The sequence below is a fragment of the Stegastes partitus genome, unplaced genomic scaffold (genome assembly GCF_000690725.1).
Source record: "Stegastes partitus isolate 25-593 unplaced genomic scaffold, Stegastes_partitus-1.0.2 Scaffold877, whole genome shotgun sequence".
In the NCBI taxonomy this organism is placed as follows: Eukaryota; Metazoa; Chordata; class Actinopteri; family Pomacentridae; genus Stegastes; species Stegastes partitus.
Window position 1 is genome coordinate 154,699 of NW_007578608.1, and position 20,482 is coordinate 175,180.

The 20,482-nt window shown below is 39.9% G+C and overlaps 2 protein-coding genes across 2 annotated transcripts; both read right to left on the reverse strand.

Annotated features, from left to right (window-relative positions):
- Nucleotides 1-2,239: 2,239 nt before the first annotated feature.
- On the reverse strand, nucleotides 2,240-6,221 carry LOC103365807 (acidic mammalian chitinase-like). The gene is made up of 11 exons (XM_008293354.1): nucleotides 6,197-6,221; nucleotides 6,056-6,082; nucleotides 5,755-5,959; nucleotides 5,509-5,565; nucleotides 4,003-4,168; nucleotides 3,767-3,891; nucleotides 3,549-3,672; nucleotides 3,275-3,457; nucleotides 3,012-3,128; nucleotides 2,784-2,916; nucleotides 2,240-2,487 (listed from the first exon to the last, which is right to left on the reverse strand). Exons 1-11 carry the CDS (start codon nucleotides 6,219-6,221, stop codon nucleotides 2,240-2,242), a joined length of 1,410 nt encoding a protein of 469 aa, XP_008291576.1.
- Nucleotides 6,222-10,421: 4,200 nt separating this feature from the next.
- LOC103365808 (acidic mammalian chitinase-like) lies at nucleotides 10,422-13,179 on the reverse strand. Its single transcript, XM_008293355.1, has 12 exons — nucleotides 13,155-13,179; nucleotides 12,993-13,019; nucleotides 12,698-12,902; nucleotides 12,395-12,451; nucleotides 12,106-12,271; nucleotides 11,888-12,012; nucleotides 11,651-11,774; nucleotides 11,368-11,550; nucleotides 11,153-11,269; nucleotides 10,913-11,045; nucleotides 10,694-10,762; nucleotides 10,422-10,603 (listed from the first exon to the last, which is right to left on the reverse strand). Exons 1-12 carry the CDS (start codon nucleotides 13,177-13,179, stop codon nucleotides 10,422-10,424), a joined length of 1,413 nt encoding a protein of 470 aa, XP_008291577.1.
- Between the last annotated feature and the right edge of the window lie 7,303 nt (nucleotides 13,180-20,482).

Below are 20,482 nucleotides of genomic sequence, written 5' to 3' on the forward strand. Positions count from 1 at the left end.
CACATTTTTTTTTTGGCACTGCAAGAGGTGGTTGGGTGTCACTCACCCCAGCAGGCAAGGTTTATTCCATATTCCTGGATTCTGTGGTATAGGAACTTTGATTAAGGCTCAGGACAGGTGGTGGCTTTCAGTAACTCTAAATAAACCAGACCACTGTCTCTTCAAGGACCTTTATCTTAGGGCAACAAGTGTCTACATATAACCATGAAAAGAATGATCATTACTGTCAGTACTGCAACTTTGGCTATTTACTTTCTTTACTTAACATTCCCTCATTAAGTTAGATGTAATTCTTATGTTCTTATTTAACCAAAGATGTAAACTGGTCACAATTACTTTTACTTTAAATAACAACACAATTTCTAGTACATAGGGTTGATTGAATCTTAGATATATCTGCTGGAATATACATATTTCAATCTCTGCACTCAGTTCTTAACATGCACATAATGAGCCAACAAGTCCCTGTATTTAGGAACCACTAGAAGTTTACCAGTCTTTACAAGTTGTAGCTCCTTAATACAAATCATGCATAAATATCTTTTGTGATGACCATTTTTTGAATTTACATTTTAGCATTTATATAATGTTAAGTGTTTGTGGCTGAGTCCTGTGAGTGTATCACATGAGAACTATATAAACTGGCTCAGAGGAATCAACAGCTGTAGTCAGTTGTAATCACTGACAAGAGGTTAAGGGGTCATGCGACGCGTACAGAGTTGTAGGAGTCACATGACCCCTTAACTTCTTGTCTGGTTACTTAAAGACTGCCATGTTATCCATGGTTTTTACAAGTGTATGTAAACTTTTGGTCATAAATGTAATGTGTATGAGAGAAATACAAACAGTGATCATTCTGCTTTGTCCTGAATAAGAACTGCGCTAAGGAGCAGAGCAGGACCCTCTTGGCCAGGTCACTCTTGAAAAAGATGTTTTAAATCTCAATGAGAGGATATTGATTGATTGATTGTAAGTCCAATGAGTTGAGGAATGCTTTCATCGCATGTTCTTCCTTTATTAGGGGCTACGTTTATAGATTTGTATCGTAATTCCTGAAGACTTTTCTATATCTTCATGTTTATACAATAACTGATTTGTGTGGGGGTGTCTACTTTCATGTGTTGTATTAGAGGCCTGCTGTTCTTTACAGATGCATGCAGGTAGATAATTCACGCACTGAAACAGAGTAATGTGGTGAGTGATCAGTGACCCTTGTCACATAAGTAATTAAGTTTGATAGTAAGGTATAATTTTTCTTAACAACAGTGACGTCTTTGTTATGTGTAGGCTGTTCGGACAAAGTCTACTAAATCACTTTGATACTGAAGTGAACTCAAAGTAATAGGAACAAAGCTACAACTGCCTCCTCACACCTTTTCCTGTCTCCCAGCAGTTCACTCTTTGATATTTGTTCTTTTATATATCAATTTATGTCCTCTTTGTTTTTGTTTATTGTATTTCTTCCCTGCAGGATTACATCTAAAGATGCATTAATCTAACTATTTGTATGATATGTTTAAAGAGTAAAATTACCAAGAGAGCAGATATTCAAATGTTTTTTCAGAGCTGAGGTTGCTCCTGTCACTTCTGTCAATCATAAAAACCTGTTTATCTTCAGAGGGATAGAGTCAGTATCAGCTAATAATGTTTCCTGGAGTCTCAGCCCCACCCTTGATGCTGTAACTTTTTCTCCCGAGGAAAAAAAACGTTTGATGATCAGTAGGTCACTGAGGATTGTTTTACAGAGAGTTGATTGCTTCTTAAAACTATTTCTGAGTCGTAAAACCCTCTCATGGTGCACAGTGTTGAACCTCTGTAACCTGTGAGGGCTCGAGGAAGTGAATAATATCCTGTTGCTGTTCAGTCTGTTTTTGTTAATTTTATTCAACATTTGTCCACATTTCCTGCAAAGATGCTTGTTTTAAGATGACACGAAACACTCATTTTTTAAATAAATATAAACATGTCGGATAGATGCATATATATTTATAACCATGAAGAAATTGACTGAATGAATAAGCCCACACTCAACAGTTTGTACCAAAGTACTTTAATGCAGTTGTTTACAGTCTAAAATCTATTGTACATACTTTACAAATAGCACACCATATCTGTACAGCGCCAATTACTGACTTGTGTCGGTAAATGACTGCATACCCACTGCTAATGAGAACTGTTACAATCTGTTTCATAGCTAACATTTTCATCAGATGTAATATACATCGTCTCCACTCGTGGTTCAGGGCCAGGTACAACACTGGCAGCTTACACTGAAGACAGTTCCAGTTCCGCAGTACCTCTCGTAGGTGACGCCACTTGCACACTGGTAGAAGCTGCTCTTGTTATCTGGGTTGGCGTACAGGCCATCAGGCTTGCCATTGCAGAGGCCGGGTCCTGGTGCATGCGTAGTGGTAGTGGTGGTGGTGGTAGTGGAGGTGGTGCTAGCACCAGGTCTGGGGGTGGTGGTTGGAGGCAGTGGGGGAAGCTCTGAACGGTCGAGGGAGAAGAAATGTATGTTACTTAAAGGTGTTTGAAGGAGTCAAAATAATATCTATTAATGTTTGTCTGTAAAAATAGCCCCTCTAATAACTAATAACATCGACAATACTGTACATTACTTTATTACTTCAGTACTTACAGTAAGAATGAATAAAGTCACAAAACTATTTAGAACATGCATGTTGTTACTATAGTAACGCAGAATATCTTTTGTCATCATGTTTATAGGCCCTTAATATAGAGATACCGAGGAACACATCTGCATAAATATGCCTGGTACTTACCAATATTAAGTAGTTTACGGAGATGACTCATTAGAGGGTGGGCGCCCTGACCGCAGAATTGTCCAGCAAAGTCATCCAAATCCAGAGCCCACACAAAGGCACCGCCAAACTTCTGCTCCTGAAGGTAGCGCACCTATTGGAACATAAATAAACAGAGATTGGAACTACCTAGTACCTGGTAAGAATGCACTATACGTATGCAGTTGATATAGAGTCTGTCCCACTCACCTTGGTCTCAAAGCTCTCCTGATTGTCAAATCCTACCCACTCGTTGTTTTTAGCTGCATAGGGGACTTTCTGGTCCTCAATCCACTGAATTGTGGTGCCCTTCAAAAAGTTACAGATCTGGAACGCAGAGAGTATGATAAGATGAGTATAGCTTTACAGTTATTTTTTTTACTCCCATGTCCTTCACACAGTATATTACATGCAAAGGCAGATGATACTGTACATTAAATGCTAATTATTTTACTCCAGCCCTTAAAATTTACCTCATAGTAGGACCAGAATCCAGCTTCACGTGTGAATTGACCTGCTGATGCAGCGCCGCTAGCTGGGGCTCCAACACCAGTGTCTGATGAAGTCAGACGGAAGGTACGACCATAAGTAGCAAATCCCATCCTCAGCTTCTCCACTGGGGTACCATTGTCTCTCCAGTACTTCATAGCAAAGTCCTAAAGACATTTATGGAAGAGGTGAAATGAAATTGTACAAAAAAGTACCTCTCAAGTTCATTTTTTTCCTCAGTCTTCACTGTCTACTTACTGTGTTGAAGTAAATGAGGTTTCCAGCATCATTTGAGCCACGATACAGAGGACTGTTGTGTCCTGTGAACGTCTCCCAGGTTCCATGGAAGTCGTAGGTCATCACGTTGATGAAGTCCATTTCTCTGGAGAAAAGGAAAAAAACAGAAATGGTCATTTACAAACCTTTTGCACAACTCCAAATTTTCTGCATGGACTGTTTAAAAGCGGCCCACTCACTTGGCGATCTCGGCAATCTCATAACCACCATCGATGTTTTCTTTTCCAGCGGCCACTGCAGCAGTGAGCATGAGCTGCCGATTGCCGGTGGACTTGGCCTCAGCTTTATAGGCTTCAACAATTTCCTGCAAATGTATACCACAAATGAAGCAAGAATGAATCCAATGAGATATAAAGCGTAAAACAACAGCTGTGCATTGAAAAAGAAAACTGAACCAAGGGAGTGTTGTACTCACCCTGCAGAGCACAGTGAACCTCTGTTTGTCCTCTGGGGGACTTCCACGGGCTCCAGGGTACTCCCAGTCCAGATCAAGACCATCAAATCCATGAGTCCTCAGGAATTTGATGCTAGACTGGATGAACTTCTGACGGTTAGCAGCAGTGGACACCATGATGGTGAACCTGTGAGAAAAATTGAGCTTTGCTATAATATTATGCAGTACCAACAAATATTTTAGGGTAAGTATGTAAACAGCCTTTGGCTTTTAGCAGCAGGAATATTAATAATATTTCCTATGTTTTTGATTAGAAACTTGTCATTGAATTTTTCCATGTCATTTTGATGGCATACCAGGTTAGCCAGCAACTATAGTCGTTTTCTAAAAAGTGCAGCAGAACAAGTAGAAGCTAGTTTTAGAAGTGACTGTGTGCATGCCAGGCATAGCTAGTCACGGCAATAAATTAAAGTTTAATCACCATTAAAGCTTCACTAGTTTTAAAATATTTTCAAGAATGTAAGTGACAGTGGTGGCATAGCTCGTAGCTCTGGGTACTTGTGTGTGCACTGTGAAAAAAAATAGATTTCAGCAGCTGCAGCTGTGAAAAATACCAGAAAAAAATCCTCAATATTCAATTTTACAGTAATATTCTACAGTTAATTTTACACGTGTTCATGTATGCTTTTTAAAAGTTTATTGAAGATATTTACATAAGTAAAAACAGGAAAATTATTTAGAAACATTCTTGAACAATTTATAATACAGTCAGCTATAATACTACAGAACAGTGCTGTTAGTAGTTGCGGGTTATTACATAATTTTACATTAAAAATCTTATAAAAGTATTACATTTATGTTGAAAAACCAGTAACTGAGTCTGAAGTTGCAAGAATCTACAGTTAATTTTTGATCATATCAAGCGTAATGTGAATTTAGACACGTAATTTTTCACAATCTTTTGGATCAATATGACATTAAGTAAATAATTTCTGTTTCAAAATGATAGGATTTACCTGTAAGAAATTGTTAAACTTTAAGAAAGGCTTGAAAGGCATTTTATCACCTCAGCAATGCTTATACACATTATATAACAGACAAATCTATAAAAAAATGACAACCAATTCTTCTTTTAGTGTCCACTGTCACTAATTGTATTCAATTTTAGAGACAGCTTGAATAAAAACTTGGATTTACCAGCTTCATCTATTAAATGAGAAGTGAAAATACAATGAATTCTGTGAATGTACCTTAAAAGGCTTTTCATGCAAAAGAAAGAAAAAAAAAAGTAATATTTTCTTTAAAATAAAAAAAATTAATCATGGTTATTCAGTTAGAGGTATTTGATGTTCTTTACTTTAGATAAGTAAATTCACTTAAAAAAAAAAAGTATTTTCTATATTTGCAAAAATTTTCCTGTATTTCAAAAGTCTATCAAATAAAAGAACTGCTGTTGAATTACTTCATCTTGTTTTTACAACATAGGCAAGTGAGACATGTGTCCTTCTGGTTTAAAATGCTACTCACTGTGTTGAGCCAAAGTTCCAACCACCAACAGCCAGCAGAGTCGTCAGGTGAGGATTCCTGGACAGCAGAAAGGGTAGATTGGACTATTTTGAATTTCCATTTCACTTTCTTTACACTTGTTACTGTCATGGGTTTACTACAACAATGTTACGTTCATGGACACTGAACTACTTCTTGAGATACTGTAGTTTAGCTTGACCTCAGAACTCTATGTGATAGAACAGTATCTCAGCACTGACTACTTACTTTGTCTTTAGATCATTGAAAGACTTGTATAGGACGTCATCATTCCACTCGTAGGTGACCAGCTCGTTGGCATAGTTGATGATGGAGAAGGCATAGATCAGATGGGTGCACAGGAAGGGGTCCACATTTTGGGGCATAAACTTCCCTTGTCCGGGCCTGTACTGGGACCAGTTGGTGAAGTAGCACACCATGTCGGTGGCAGATCCTGTGTAGGAGCAAAGGAACATCAAAGACCTATTGACTCTTGTTCCAAAAATGAAAATCCAAATCATGGTAGTTTATCAAATGTATTACAACTTACCGAGCTGGCAGATCACCAAACATAAGCCTAAAGAAAAGAGCAAGACAATGAGAGAAATGAAAACACATACTGTATAATATACAAAGGCATGCATCTGTTGATGAAGAATATTACACTCATACAGGAGAGTCTTGTCAGTACCTGCTAGAATTGTGAGCTTGGTCATCTTGAATTCAGTATTCACAGCTTCACTGGATGACTATAAGACATGAACAAAACCAGGGTTAACAACTGAAATGACACAAGAAAGCGACCATCACTAAGATCTCAGAAAAATACAATGGAACCCTTGGAGGGACCGTTTCCTCTTGTAAACTCACCTTGGGACTGGATGAGAGATCCGAATAGCTTCAGAAAAGTTTGGCCTTTTATACACTGAATTGTGCAGCGAGAAAGGAGGGGTGTAACAGTATCTGATAAATTGGGGTTAAAGATTATTAGAGCCTGTTTTGATAAGATCATGTAAAACCATATGTAGATAATAATTTACTCAGTGCGAAACTTCACAGCAGGCTGTAATTTTAATGGACATATCATATACCATCAATAAAAATGTAGAATGAAATGCTGCAAAACAGGAAAACAGCACAGTGAGTCAGAGCTGGACATCAGACCAATAAACATTAGGCTGTATTTTAGATAACGTTGCCAGTGTAAAGTTCCAATATGAATATTCTATTCCTTCATTTGGTGCTAAAGTCTTAAAGCATAAGACATGACTCACGATAGAAGGTGTGCACTACAATGTGTGATCCCAAATATGCTTTGGCACACTACACGATAGTTGTTACAACAGATGCACATAAACTGAGAGGCATTATCACACAAGTTGAGATGACTTGACACGCTCATCTTCTAGGTTAACAGCTTTGATTACATTATCTCTCTTCCTTGGTGAACACTGGCCATGACCATTGACCATCAAGATGTTTCACAGTCGGCTGCTTGCTCCTGGAGTGACCTGTAAATTTACAATGCTATGATGTGGGGATATGCAGCAGCTAGTGATCAACCAATATCACATCAAACTACTGCAATCCATGGAGTGAAAATATGAAATATTTATCACAATAACATGCTTTGTCCAATTATTTTAAATAGATTTTGTTCAGGATTTGCCATTTATATGTGACTATGTAATTACAGATCAATCTACTAATTTCATATACACATTTAAACAAGCCATTATTAATAATCTATCCAATTAATTTATCAAATGCAACTTTTACTCTAAGGTTTTGACAAATTACAATCTAAAGTTACAAAGGCCCGTAGTGATGAAGCAGCTTTGTTTGATCAGCTGTCAAACCATCACCCAGTGGCCGAGACAACACATTTAGTTGCAGGTATTTCTAATTACCAGAGGGACAATAAAGATTCTGTTTCACTTTGAGACTTTTAAAAGGGTTAAAGTAGTTACTAATGCTAATGTGGAAACTTTAACCTGCACATGTAAACAAGCGTGTCAAGGTAAAACAGAAACTAATAAAAACATATGGGCACTTTAGGACTCTGTGACTACCACATATAAAAATCTTTTTACTTTGCCATGAGCATTATGGAGTAAAATCTAAAACGCCAGAATTGGTTGCATGTTTGATTAAATTGGTGCCCATTAAAACGATGAGCTGTTTCGCAGTAAATGCAACTGTGTAAGGACAATAAGGGAGGATGTAGAGGGATTGATGACAGAAATGTTCTTTCCTCGTGGATATGATGTAAAGCAGCATGCTATTACACTCTCACTGTGGCTGTACGTGTAAATCACTTGACCCAGAAAACTTTCTCTCTCTCACCATATACGGTGCAGTCAGCAGTTCATCTGAAAGCAGAGCCTGTTGTCATGCAGGTGCAACAACTCCTGGTGTTGCTGAATAAAACTGCAGGCCCAGTTTGCCAAAGAAGCTACATTTTCTGTACTGTTTGCTGTTGGGCTGATTTTCATGCAAATTATAGGAGAGGAAGAGCTTAGGACTTTGCAGATTTGCGTATCATAGAAGAGTGGACTACTGGCCGAGGCAAACACTCTCACTCTCTGTGCCCCTTTAGTAAGTTATGTGTTTGAAAAGAGATCCTTCCCACAAAAAAGTATCTCAATTCAATTCAAATTAAATCAATTCAATTTAATTTAAATAGTACGAATGCGGGCTGCAGGGTGGCGCAGTTGGTAGCGCTGTTGCCTCGCAGCAAGTAGGTTGCCGGTTTGCGTCCCGGTGGGGGCACCGGAATCTTTCTGCGTGGAGTTTGCATGTTCTCCCTGTGCAGCGTGGGTTCTCTCCGGGTTCTCCAGCTTCCTCCCACACAGTCTAAAAACATGTTGAGGTTAATTGGTGATTCTAAATTGTCCGTAGGTGTCTGTCTCTAAGTGTAGCCCTGTGATAGACTGGCGACTGGTGTCCTCTGCCTTCACCCTAAGTCAGCTGGGATAGACTCCAGCCCCCCCGCAACCCTAATGAGGATTAAGCGGTGTATAGATAATGGATGGATGGATAGTACGAATGCACAACAAGTGTTATGCACACATGGAGAACAGACAAACAATACAAACAGAACAATAAATATTTTGGGGATTGGTGAGGTCAGAAGCTGCAGAGACGTGAAGCTCCAGATCCAGAGTTGTCCTCAAAGAGAACAAGTGCAGGACTTCGGGGGAAACACAGAGTTAGTGACATGTAATGGTTATACAGAACTGTTTTTGAACAGAACACACACTTAGATGAGTACAGGTCCTCTGTTCTAGCTTACATAGCCCTCTGCACTGAAAATGTGTCAATCACCAAGACCATCAGAGTGTTCCCCAACCAGAAGTCATTGCTGGACAGTGATGTGCAGTCTCTGCTCAGGGCATGGGATGCTGCCTTTAGGTCAGGAGACAGGCTAGCCTACAGTCATCCCCACAGAGAACTGAAGAGGGTCATCAGAGAAGCCAAGTACCAGCAGCGCATTGAGGGCCACTTCAAGACCAACGATTCATGCAGCATGTGGAGAGGTATGAAGGCCATAACCAACTACAAGGGCAGCACACCACTGACCAGCAGCCATGCCATGCTTCCAGACGCCCAGAATGCATTCTTCACATGCTTCGAATCTCTCTGCACCAATTATGTAATTATTATTTTATTGTCTTATCACTAACCAATTTCTGGTTCCAAGTTGTTCATGAAATGCAAAAGGGCATGTGTGATATGGTGATAAGGAATACCAAATATGATGTAACACATTTTGGCAGGAGCCAGGAGGAGATATGCTGTCACAATCGCCACTGGCAAAAACATTATGCAGTGCTACACCCACACCGAGGTGTTGGTGCTGACACACCCCTATCATCTGCCTGAAAATAAATGCAAATGTCTTCAGGCAAAAATAGTAATGAGAACAATGGGGGGGAAAAGTCCCACTGTGACTGATATTGCACTATAATACTAACCTTTAATCTGGAAGAGAAGAGAATGATGGCTGAATAAGAGTATGTGCATTTGCTTTTTTGTTTTCATTTTTTTATTATCTCAAAAAAGGGGCATCGAAAGGTATTTGTAAAATGTAAATACATCCAACATTTTACAGGAAAACACATGCTAAAGACCTATAAAAAAAAAAAATGTTTATTCTCATTAAATATTGACAGAGCTAAGTTTTGAATTTCTTGGTAGCCTGTACCACTGATCTACATGGTAGCCAGCAAGCATGCATCTTCTTCCTCGCCTTTCACTAACGCCAATGCTTTTTCTTGCCACTTAACCGTGCTATCATGTGTACAGGCAATAGTGAGGTATTCCTGAAATATGAGAGACAACTGAATAACCACTCAGTATATAATGTATCAGTACCTGAGAGCACACAAAAAGAGGTAATCAGTTGTATTTACCTTGCAAACTGGAAAACTGAGCCAGTTTTTCAACATTTTATGCCAGCTTAAGTTAGACTACCTCAAAATGCTCAGAATGGCAACGCCCAATGAGGTGGGGGAAGTCTTGCTACAGTTACATTTCCAAACTAGGAGAAGCTGACTAATTCTAGTTTGAACACCAAAGAACAGCATGCAGAATTATTATCTGCACTGATATCAGCATTTATTCTTGTGACTGAATTCTGCATATACAGCATTATAAAATGTATAGGGTAAGAAAAAATGTTTTTGTCTAATTATTTGTTGAAGAAAATGACAATCTGTCATTTTTTTAAAATCAAGAAACACACCATTTTTTTCAAATTTACTTTTCATTTTTATTTTACAAGTTGGATTTCTGAACAACACTACATCACCTTTGAAGTTAAAAAGCACAGAAAGACATCTGTTTTTTCAGGCATTAAGTTGTACAGGCAGTACTGATGCATAAGGGATTGATAGTCACCCTGTAGTTAGCAATTAGGGCCATACACAGCATTTGCAGCTGTCTTCGAAGACGGTGCCAGCTCCACATTTCCTTGGGTAGGTCCGGCCACCTGCACAAATGTAGAAGCTTGTGGGGTCATCCACGTTGGCGTACATGCCATCGGGCTTGTCTTTGCAGAAACCTCTTCCTGGAATGGGGATAGTGGTCTTAGTGGATGGAGCAACGGTGGTACCACTAGGTTTAGGTGTGGTTGTGAAGACTGGTGCTGCAGTGGTAATAACAGGTTTGGTGGTAATAACAGGTTTGGTGGTTGCTGGTGCTGTGGTAGTAACAGCAGGTCTCTTGGTTGTAGTCGCTGGAACAGGTGGCATCTCTGTGTGAAATGGAAGATACAAGCTTGATGTAGAAGTTTACAGTTTATACAGTTTTAAAGAGTGTCACTCTGGTTATTTCATTATTCCAATCTTACCTTGACAAGCTGGGAATGTATTGGTTTTTTAAAAAGATTAGGAGCAAGACTTACCGGCATCAATGAGTTTACGCAGATGGGACAGCAGAGGATGGATTCCCTCTCCACAGAACTCCCCTTTGAAGTCATCCAGGTCCAAGGCCCACACAAAGGCTCCACCATACTTCATGTCCTTCATGTACTGGACCTACATGAGTCATCCACAAAGTAACGAAGAATGAATTATATCACTTGAATACTACTCTGCAGACCACCTACCCATTCTTAAATCCTATTTGTTGATATCCCGCCTACCTTGATCTCATAGCTCTCCCTGCTGTCGAATCCCACCCACTCATTGTTCTTGCTGGCATAGGGAACTTGCTGGTCATCAATCCACTGAATGGTGGCACCTTTCAGGAAAGTGCAGACCTGAAACACCAGAACAATGAAATGTCACTGATATGTTCTATGGTCCAAGCCATTCTACATCTTGTGTCAGTATGCACGTCACCTTGCTGAGACTTTACCTCATAGTAGGACCAGAATCCAGCTTCACGAGTGTATGGACCTGCTGATGCAGCGCCGCTAGCTGGGGCTCCAACACCAGTGTTTGATGATGTCAGACGGAAGGTACGACCATAAGTAGCAAATCCCAGCCTCAGCTTCTCCGCTGGGGTTCCCTTGTCTCTCCAGTACTTCATAGCAAAGTCCTAAGGAAGTTTATAAAAAAGTGAAGTAAGATTTTTGTAAAAATAAATAAAAAATGTACCTTTAAATTTAATTTTCTTACAGTCTTCACTGTCTACTTACAGTGTTGAAGTAAATGAGGTCTCCAGAGTCATGTGAGCCACGATACAGAGGACTGTTGTGTCCTGTGAAGCGTTCCCAAGCTCCATGGAAATCATAGGTCATCACATTGATGAAGTCCAGATGCCTGTTAATTATATAAAATTTTGATTAAAGTCGAGGTGACGACTGACACAACCTATAAGCAAAAAAAAGAGACTGACTTAGAATATCAGCGTTTAATAAAAATATCAGCCATACTTGGCAATCTCAGCAATCTCATATCCAGCATCGATGGTTCCCTTTCCAGCAGACACTGCAGCAGTTAGCATGAGCTGAGGCTTGCCGGTTGTCTTGGCCTCAGCTGCATAGGCTTCAGCAAGTTCCTGCAAATGATGATAATCGATAAGACATCTCCTAAATGATATTGGTATCAATTGACTACGTCTTTTCCCCATGGCTAAAGAATCCCTGATCACCTTGCATAGCAGACTGAACCTCTGCTTATCCACTGGAGGACTTCCACGGGATCCAGGGTACTCCCAGTCAAGATCAAGACCATCAAATCCATGAGTTCTCAGGAATTTGATGCTAGACTGGATGAACTTCTGTCGGTTAGCAGGAGTGGACACCATGATGGAGAACCTGAGGAAATTTGTTTAACATTCAGTAGGACTTCGTATCATTATCCTAAAATGTCATCTATATTATCCTTTCATTCTATGTTTGAAGTATTTAAAAAATGGACCAGTTTCAATCTGTACTCACTGAGCTGAGCCGAAGTTCCATCCACCAACAGCAAGTAACGTCTTCAGACCAGGGTTCCTTTTAAATCAATGATGTGGTTTTATAATTTGCATAGTAACGAATATTTGAGTTTGCAAATGCTTGCTTAATATACAGTATATTTATATAGCTAATAGGTGAAAGGGCCAATAGGTCAAAAAGGAATAGGTCAAAAGAAAAGAAAACAACAACAACAACAAACTGTTGATTTTTTCAAATAGACACAGAAGAGACAGAGGAGACTGTTAGACACAGCAATAGAAGAACAGAAATAGAGGTTCTTACTTGCTCTTCAGACCGTTGAAGGTCTTGTACAGGGTCTCATCATTCCATTCATAGGTAACCAACTCATTTTTGTTGTTGATGATGGAGAAAGCATAAATCAAATGGGTGCACATGAAGGGATCTACATTTTGGGGCATGTATTTCCCAGCCCCAGGTCTGTACTGGGACCAGTTGGTGAAGTAGCACACCATCTGAGATGCAGTTGCTGGAGATTAGAAAAAGAGTGTCAGCACTGTGTTTAATCAGTATTTTTCAGCTCAGTCACTGACAGTATAAACTTGAAAGAGTAGCTTACCCAGCTGGCACATCACCAGGCACAAGCCTAAAGAGAGGACAACATTAATAATGAATGCTTTACACTTGGAATGTATAGCATCAGAATCTATATGTGGATTAATGTGTCATGCTAATGAAGCATTATAGAAATGTAAAGCACTACCATGTGAAGAGAGTTTACCTGTGAGAATAACGAGCTTGGTCATGACGATTTCAAAGCTCAGTCTTTCAGCTTTTTTTCCAGAAGAATTAAAGAACTTTTTCAAGAAAAACAAAACAAAGACAAATAAAGTGAATAGAATATGGTCTCATGTTCAAATGCATTACTTGGTTGAAATTATTTTGAACTGAAAGCGGATGACCTATAAAACTATTTTAAGTTGGTTCAACACTAACTCCTTCTATTCTATACCCTATTCTACTGGAACGAAGCTGTTACTCATTGTTTCAGCAGGACATATTAGCAGCAACAACATACATTATGATAATGACGTTCACGTTTTGACTTTCCAATCTAGCCCTAAACCCCCGTACAGCACTTTTTACAAACTTACAAGAAGCACTGTAAATACACTAACCAAATTTAATTTCTAAGAAAAATAATAACTTCAGAAGAAACTTTCTCAGAAGAAATGAACTACTGAATTCCCAGAGCAAGCTTACCTTGGGATCTCGGATGGAACCAATGTGGATGAGTTTTCCAGCTCAATATATACATCAGCTCACTGCAGAAAAGCCAAAGGGGGGTGGGCAGTACTGACTCATTAGGTATGTTGTAGATACAAAAAGGAACAAGATAAGTACTGACAGATTGTGATAAGCTGCAATATATGGTATAGAAACAGAGTAAAAAAAAAAAACCAGCATATTTCGACATATGTCTCATGACATTAGTTGGGCTCAAACAGTTCCGTGCTGTTCACTCCAGCTGATGGTCACTAAAAGCTAATGCAGTTCAACACATCACCACATCTCAACATAATGAAAAGCAAATTAGTGCACTAGCTTATTTTGCAGAGACAGCGCACAATTAAAAGAAGTTGACCAGACTTAAGTAGCAGCGAATTTGCATATGTTGTCCCTGTGTAGGTACAGAAAGAAAGAACAACCACAGAACACTACATTAAACATTGCAAAATCTAACAGTCCGTCAAGGTGAGATAATAAAGAAAACCAGTAAAAACAATAAAGGGCAATCATTGGTCCTGACAAATTTGCGCTGACCTAAGTCAAACATTCAGGCTCGTTTTAAACATTGTAAAGCTTCCTGAAACTCTGACGTGTATGCAAATTTCACTTTCACTGCTTTAACTGAGAAGCAGATTGACCAAAAGATGTCTTACTGAATTGAGGTACTTCTAGTAGATGCTCCAGTCCTACCTGCCCTGCCACTGTCTGGGTGGACCAGGCATTCTCTAAGAAGAAGGGGTGCAAGAGTATAAAACATCAGGCATGCATCAGAATAAAAGAGGAGATGAGCACATCTTTTTAAATAAGCCATAAAGTAGTAGGAAACAAATCTGGTTTTTAGCTACAAACACAACACTGGTATAATTTTGATATGACAAATGTGTTAGTGAACACTAGCCTATCAATACTTAGCAGTGGATCCTTTGGCTTCCTTGGTCATTTTCATCTCAGTTCGGTGCTTCTGGTGTTCACAAACTTCTGTTCGTACCTTCGACCTCTCCTCTTGTTACGTGGGCTCTGAGAACCCAGGCGCAGACACAGACCAGACAGTTGAGGGTTTGGAAGGCTTTATTAAACAAAGTAACGAAACTGAAAACCAATACAGAAAGAGGAAACTACACTGAGGGGGAAACAGAACAGGGTAAACCAGACCTAATACAAAAAAAAGGGGGCAAAACTACAAAAACCTAAGAAAAACGCCAAACTAACAGCAGACGGAAAACCTAGGGGAAACTATTAATAACAAACTAAGCCTGATGGGACTTGGGACCAAACTAAAGGGGAAGGCTGGCTCGGGGAAATGCAGGCTAGAAACAGATCAGGGACCAGCAGCAGGAGAAGGCTGTCTGCGGACAGGATCGGGGTAGCGGGTATGCCACTGATGCAGGGTGTCGAGGCGGCAGCAACTGGGTGAGGCAAGCAGGTGACAGAATGGGAACTGCTGTGTATGAATGTCAATGATCTGGCAGTGTGTAGTGGAATGAACAGGGTTTTATGGTGATTTGATTGTGAGCAGGTGAGCTGATCCACAGCTGTCTCCAGTTCCTCTAATCAGGCACACAGGACCAGATTATGACACCTCTTGACAGAATTGGTGCAGTTCTATTAACTGTGTTGGCTTTTGGAAACTGACTTGTGTCTTCAGCAGCCTGTTGGGGTTTCAGTCAGGACTTTGGGAAGGCCAGGCTAAAAACTGCATTCAGCCTCTGTGTTTGAGGTTATTGTCTTGTTGTGACCCAACCTTCTGTCTGATGATTGTAGGTTTCTCTTAAGAATGTAGGTAATCCTCCTTCTTCATTATTCTATTTACTTTGTGTAAAGCACCAGTTCCACAGGCAGCAAAACAGCCCCTGAGCGTAACACTTCCACCAGCATGCTTGATGGTAAGCATGGTGGTCTTGGGGTTAAGGGGCCTCACCTTGTCTGCTCCAAACACATTTGTTCTTGTTGTGACTGAAAGTTAAATTTTTGTTTTATCTGATCACAGAAGATTCCGCCAGAAGACCTTTTTTTTTTTGTCCAGCAAACTTCAGTCGAGCCATAAGTTGCTGCTGTTAGAGGAAAGGCCTTCTTCTTGCATGGCAGCCTCTCAGCCCAAGCCAATGTAAAACACACTTGACCGTGGACACTGAGAGCTCTGTTCCTGCAGCTTCTAATCCATTTGGTGAAAAGGTTTTCATTTTTCACGTAACTTTTTACACATACCAAATCATGAAATGAAATGAAATGAAAAATACTTTATTTATCCCAGAAGGGAAATTCAAAAATTCAAAAATCATGGTAATTTTGTTGCTCTGTACTTGTGACATGTGCAATGACAATAAATCTGATTCTGATTCTAATGACAAGAAGACAGTAAAATGATAGTATAATGATACATTTAACTGTCTCACAACTTTTTCAGTATTTGTAAAAAAATAAAGGACTTTATCAGTATTAGTAGCTTTGCATACAGTGATACCTGAATAAAATGGTTATTTTGTTAATATAGTCACTTTGTGTTTTTGTTTTTGTACACAAGATTTGCAATACCAATCGCAATCTCTAGCAATCTTCAGAATCAATAGAACTGGAGATTCTACTGGTAGAGACTGGCAATCTCTCAATCTCTACCAGATTGCAGTCTCTACCATGACACACACACACACACACACATATATATATATATATATATAGTTATGGAAAAAGGACTACTCTTGTTCTTGTTTTCTTCAAGTTCTTCTTCATTTTAATTCCTGGTACCACTAAAGGTATATTATCTGAAGAATACAATGAACATGACAAAAAATGCACCTGATTACATACTGCTTTATGTCCTATTTGACATGCTTAAGGTCAATTGTATTCCCAGGGTATATAAGAGGCCATTTCATGTCATAAACAGACCTGCACATGCACAAGGCCTACAGTGGTTTCCTGCTTACATTCATGCTGTAGCACAACTCCAAAGTTGTTGGCTCTCACATAATGCCTATAACGAAAGAATTATGTGAAGCCACAAAGGCAGCCATTTTTGCACTGCTGGAAAGTGGCATCAGTGAGAGACAGGTAGTGAAAAAAACAGAAGATCTCCCAAACAACCATTCATTACACATACACGAACAAAAAGGAAGCCCAACATGGTGCTACCAAATTGCTAGCAAAGAAAGAAACATCTTTCTACCCCACAAGATGACCGTGCACTCATCTGTTCCTGTGTCAGGAATCGTTGTCAGACCTCCAGGGAACTTAAAAATGAGTGAGCACTTCGAGAAATGTGACTTGTTCAGCAAGGACAGTTGGAAACCAACTTCTTGAAGCTGGTCTGAAGAAGCCCTTCACCAACAAAAGGCAGAGGAAAGCCCAGTTACTCTTTGCTGGGGATCACAATGATTGAACTGTTGATGGTTGGGCGAAGGTTCTCTTTAGTGATGGATACCATTTTCAGTTGATGCCCACTTCAGCCAGCTTACTGGTTAGGAGGAAACCTGGAGAAACCTACAAACCAAACTGTCACCAGATCTAAATCCAATTGAAAATCTGTGGAAAATCACCAAATGCAAAATGGAGAACCACAAGTCCAAAAACAAAGCAAATTAGTTTGAATTTGTGCAACAGGAATGGACTGCTGTGACAACAGAACGATGTCAGAAGGTGGTGGAGAGCATTCCAAGACTCATGGCTGCAGTCATCAAAAACAATGGTTATGTAATCAAGTGCTAACTCCTGTGCATCATGTGACTAAAACAGACAGAAAAGAAAACACAGAATGTCTAAATGCACTGTTTTTGGCAGTACAATGCCATAGCTATTGGTTATTGGTTATTATCAACAAAACTGTGGAAAATGTCTCAATATCAGCTCTTAAATTAAACTCTTATGAGCTGTTTTTGTTGTTATCATTACATTTGTCCAAACAAATGTTATATAAGGCATTAAAATGAACAAATAATTGAAGAGAACAAGGGTGGTCTAATAATCTTTTCCATGACTTTCTGACACTAAATGAGACTAAACTTTCCCTGTTTAGATGTATACAGTATGTAGCTCTTGTTGATTGCTGGAGGTGTATTTCAACTCCCTTTTAGTTTGCCACTGATCTTCCTGCACCCAGTTTTTGTGGCAATTCTTATCTATGTCTACCCATGATTCAAGCCAGACAGATCAACCACAAAGCTTTTCAGATTTCCTGAAATCTTTGTTTCTTTTGTTTAGTTTAGTTTTTTTTAGCACAGCTTTCCCCCGGCAGTAAAATATATCCTGCTGTAATGTAAGAACTTTGGCTTGATAGTCAGTGAGCGTGCATTCAGGTTTCTGTACAAAGCGTTCTGTACATGTTGATGGACTAATTACCAAACACCATACAATGTGTAAAGGTAAGTTAGGCTAAGCTAATATCCTCAGGTCTCTAGTTTCATGCTTTAGGCACAGACATTAGATTGACATTGATACTCTCACATCTCTCAAAGAACGTGAATAAGCACATTTCCGAAAATGTGACCAATTTCTTTCATGAGCTTTCTACCTGCAGCTCTTTATCCAATGAGATTAATGGAATCTGGACTGTTCAAGGGCATGTAGATAATTTCAGGTATGATGACTGGCTCTACACATAATAATCTATAGTGAATAAAATAGCTGAAGTGTATAATTTCAAGCAAACACTAAGATTACTTTATCTGTCTTAGATTGTCAAAAGCTGCGGAGCATTGAACAAGACCATTGAAAAGCATTGTTGTTAGTAAATATTGCTACATGTCTGATAATGCAATGGAGATACGCTAGTTATCTTTATATTGATAACATAGTTACATAATTCACATTTGTGCATGTGGGAGTGACAATGAGAACGCGGAATGATTGATATCGTTTAGTAGTATTCAGAACTGTTTCGTAATGACGAGCTAATAAAGCCCTTGGGTCAGTTCGTTTAGGAGAGAACAAAACATCTTGTGTTATCACTGACTGCTGCAGAGGCTCTTCCTGCCTCATAAAGACTTATCTAAACTACAGCTGTGTAAAATGGCACAGCAGTCCCTTATTCATGTTTATCTTTTTGATGTTCAAAACATGACGCTTGATTAGGTCAACAGCCACCTGATCACCTCTCTCTCTTCACATGGTGGAGTGAGGCTGAACACATCATTTAGCTCTTATCTATTACTGGGACTGTTTAGAGAGATAGTGTAAAAAATGTTCTAAGCTTGACTGGCGGCTGGCCTGGTTAAAGAGCACTTTGAACTGAGAGTCAGACAGCGCTATCACTGAGATTAATAGGCTGGTAGCCAGTGTGATATGTCACAACACCAAGAGAGAATATGAAGCTCAGTATTTCAAAAACAAAATGTTCTTTCAAAAGTTCTCCAGTAGGTTTGGATTTTGGCGATGGGGTGACATGACAAGTCTCCTCAAGACCACTGTGAGAGATCATAGTCCCAAATTCCAAACAGCTGAAAAGCTCAAGGCTCAAGGCAAATCCTCACTAGGGTCCCTGGGGGGCTGGAGTCTATCCCAGCCGACTCAGGGTGAAGGCAGGGGACACCCTGGACAGGTCACCAGTCTATCACAGGGCTACACTTAGAGACAGACAACCAAGCACACTCACATTCACACCTATGGACGATTTAGAATCACCAATTAACCTCAACATGTTTTTAGAGTGTGGGAGGAAGCCAGAGAACTCAGAGAGAACCCACACTGCACGGGGAGAACATACAAACTCCACGCAGAAAGATCCAAGGTGTCCTAACTGGGACGCAAACCGGTGACCTTCTTGCTACAAGGCAAAGGTGCAAACCACCGAGCTACCTTGCGTGTGTGTGCGTGCGTGTGTGAGTGTGTGTGTGAGAGTGTGTGTGTGTGTGTGTGTGTTTTGCTTCAGTGATATGAGCATTGCTGAGGAGGAATCAAATGTTGAACTGAGAGCTGGCTCAGTATCATTGAGACACTATATCTTAAAGAAAAAGAACAGTACAAAGTGGTTCAATGTTTTTAAACTGGAATACTTACATATAATGTAACTTCTGTATAGTTAAATTAGACCCACAAATTTTAGAACTCACATTTAAATAAATATACTTTAACTCAGTAGAATGGCTGAGTTCACTATAAACTTTATTCTAAGCTCTGCATGAGACATTCACTGGCTTCCAGGGACACACTCAGTAAGCTGCATCTACTGATATGAGCCCTGACCACAGTCCACAAGTCATCATTTTAACATTGATATAGTTTTTGGAAATCATGCAATAACAGTAAAGCATTAAAGTTGGCACTGTCCAGATAAGTGAACCACATGTCAGGGTTTCATGGGATAGGGATGCAAAAAAAGCAACAGAGGGTTAGGTGGATGGAAAAGAGGGGTTTATTCTGGCTGCAGGGAACAGGGGACACCGGGAAGCACGTAAGGGGAGCTGAGTGAGGGAGGGAAATCCTGGAGAGGTTCCATGAGGGACAGGGAGGCAGAACGCCTGAGGCTGGAGCTCGGCTGCAGAAGCTGGGCCGGGGAATACGTCGGTCCGTCGGAGAGGTTCTGGTAGCAAATGCAGACAAAGGTAGAAGTTAGACAAAGAGAGTTTCTCAAAGCACAAATTTCCTAAACAAACTGGCTGGCCTGTTACCGCACCAGGGAGGATAATCCACTGGCGCTGGAGCACAGGTGGAGGCAGGCTTTATCCAGCCTCAGGTGTGGAAGACAGTGAGTGAGACCTCTCCCAGCCTGAAAAACACTTGCAGCCACCAAATCCACAAGAACATACACTGAATAATGTTTCCCAATAAATGCGCAAAACTAGGATCACCACACCACAGTTGATTCATGTTTTTTGCATAGACTGTATA

Coding starts and splice junctions, on each gene's coding strand:
- LOC103365808 (XM_008293355.1), bottom strand. CDS start 13,179: ATGACCAAGCTCGTTATTCTCACAG. Junction 12,903..12,992: donor CCTGGTGATGTGCCAGCTGG/GTAAGCTACTCT, acceptor TCTAATCTCCAG/CAACTGCATCTCAGATGGTG. Junction 12,452..12,697: donor TTCAACGGTCTGAAGAGCAA/GTAAGAACCTCT, acceptor TTGATTTAAAAG/GAACCCTGGTCTGAAGACGT.
- LOC103365807 (XM_008293354.1), bottom strand. CDS start 6,221: ATGACCAAGCTCACAATTCTAGCAG. Junction 3,673..3,766: donor GAGATTGCCGAGATCGCCAA/GTGAGTGGGCCG, acceptor CCTTTTCTCCAG/AGAAATGGACTTCATCAACG. Junction 3,129..3,274: donor GATTCTGGTCCTACTATGAG/GTAAATTTTAAG, acceptor TCTGCGTTCCAG/ATCTGTAACTTTTTGAAGGG.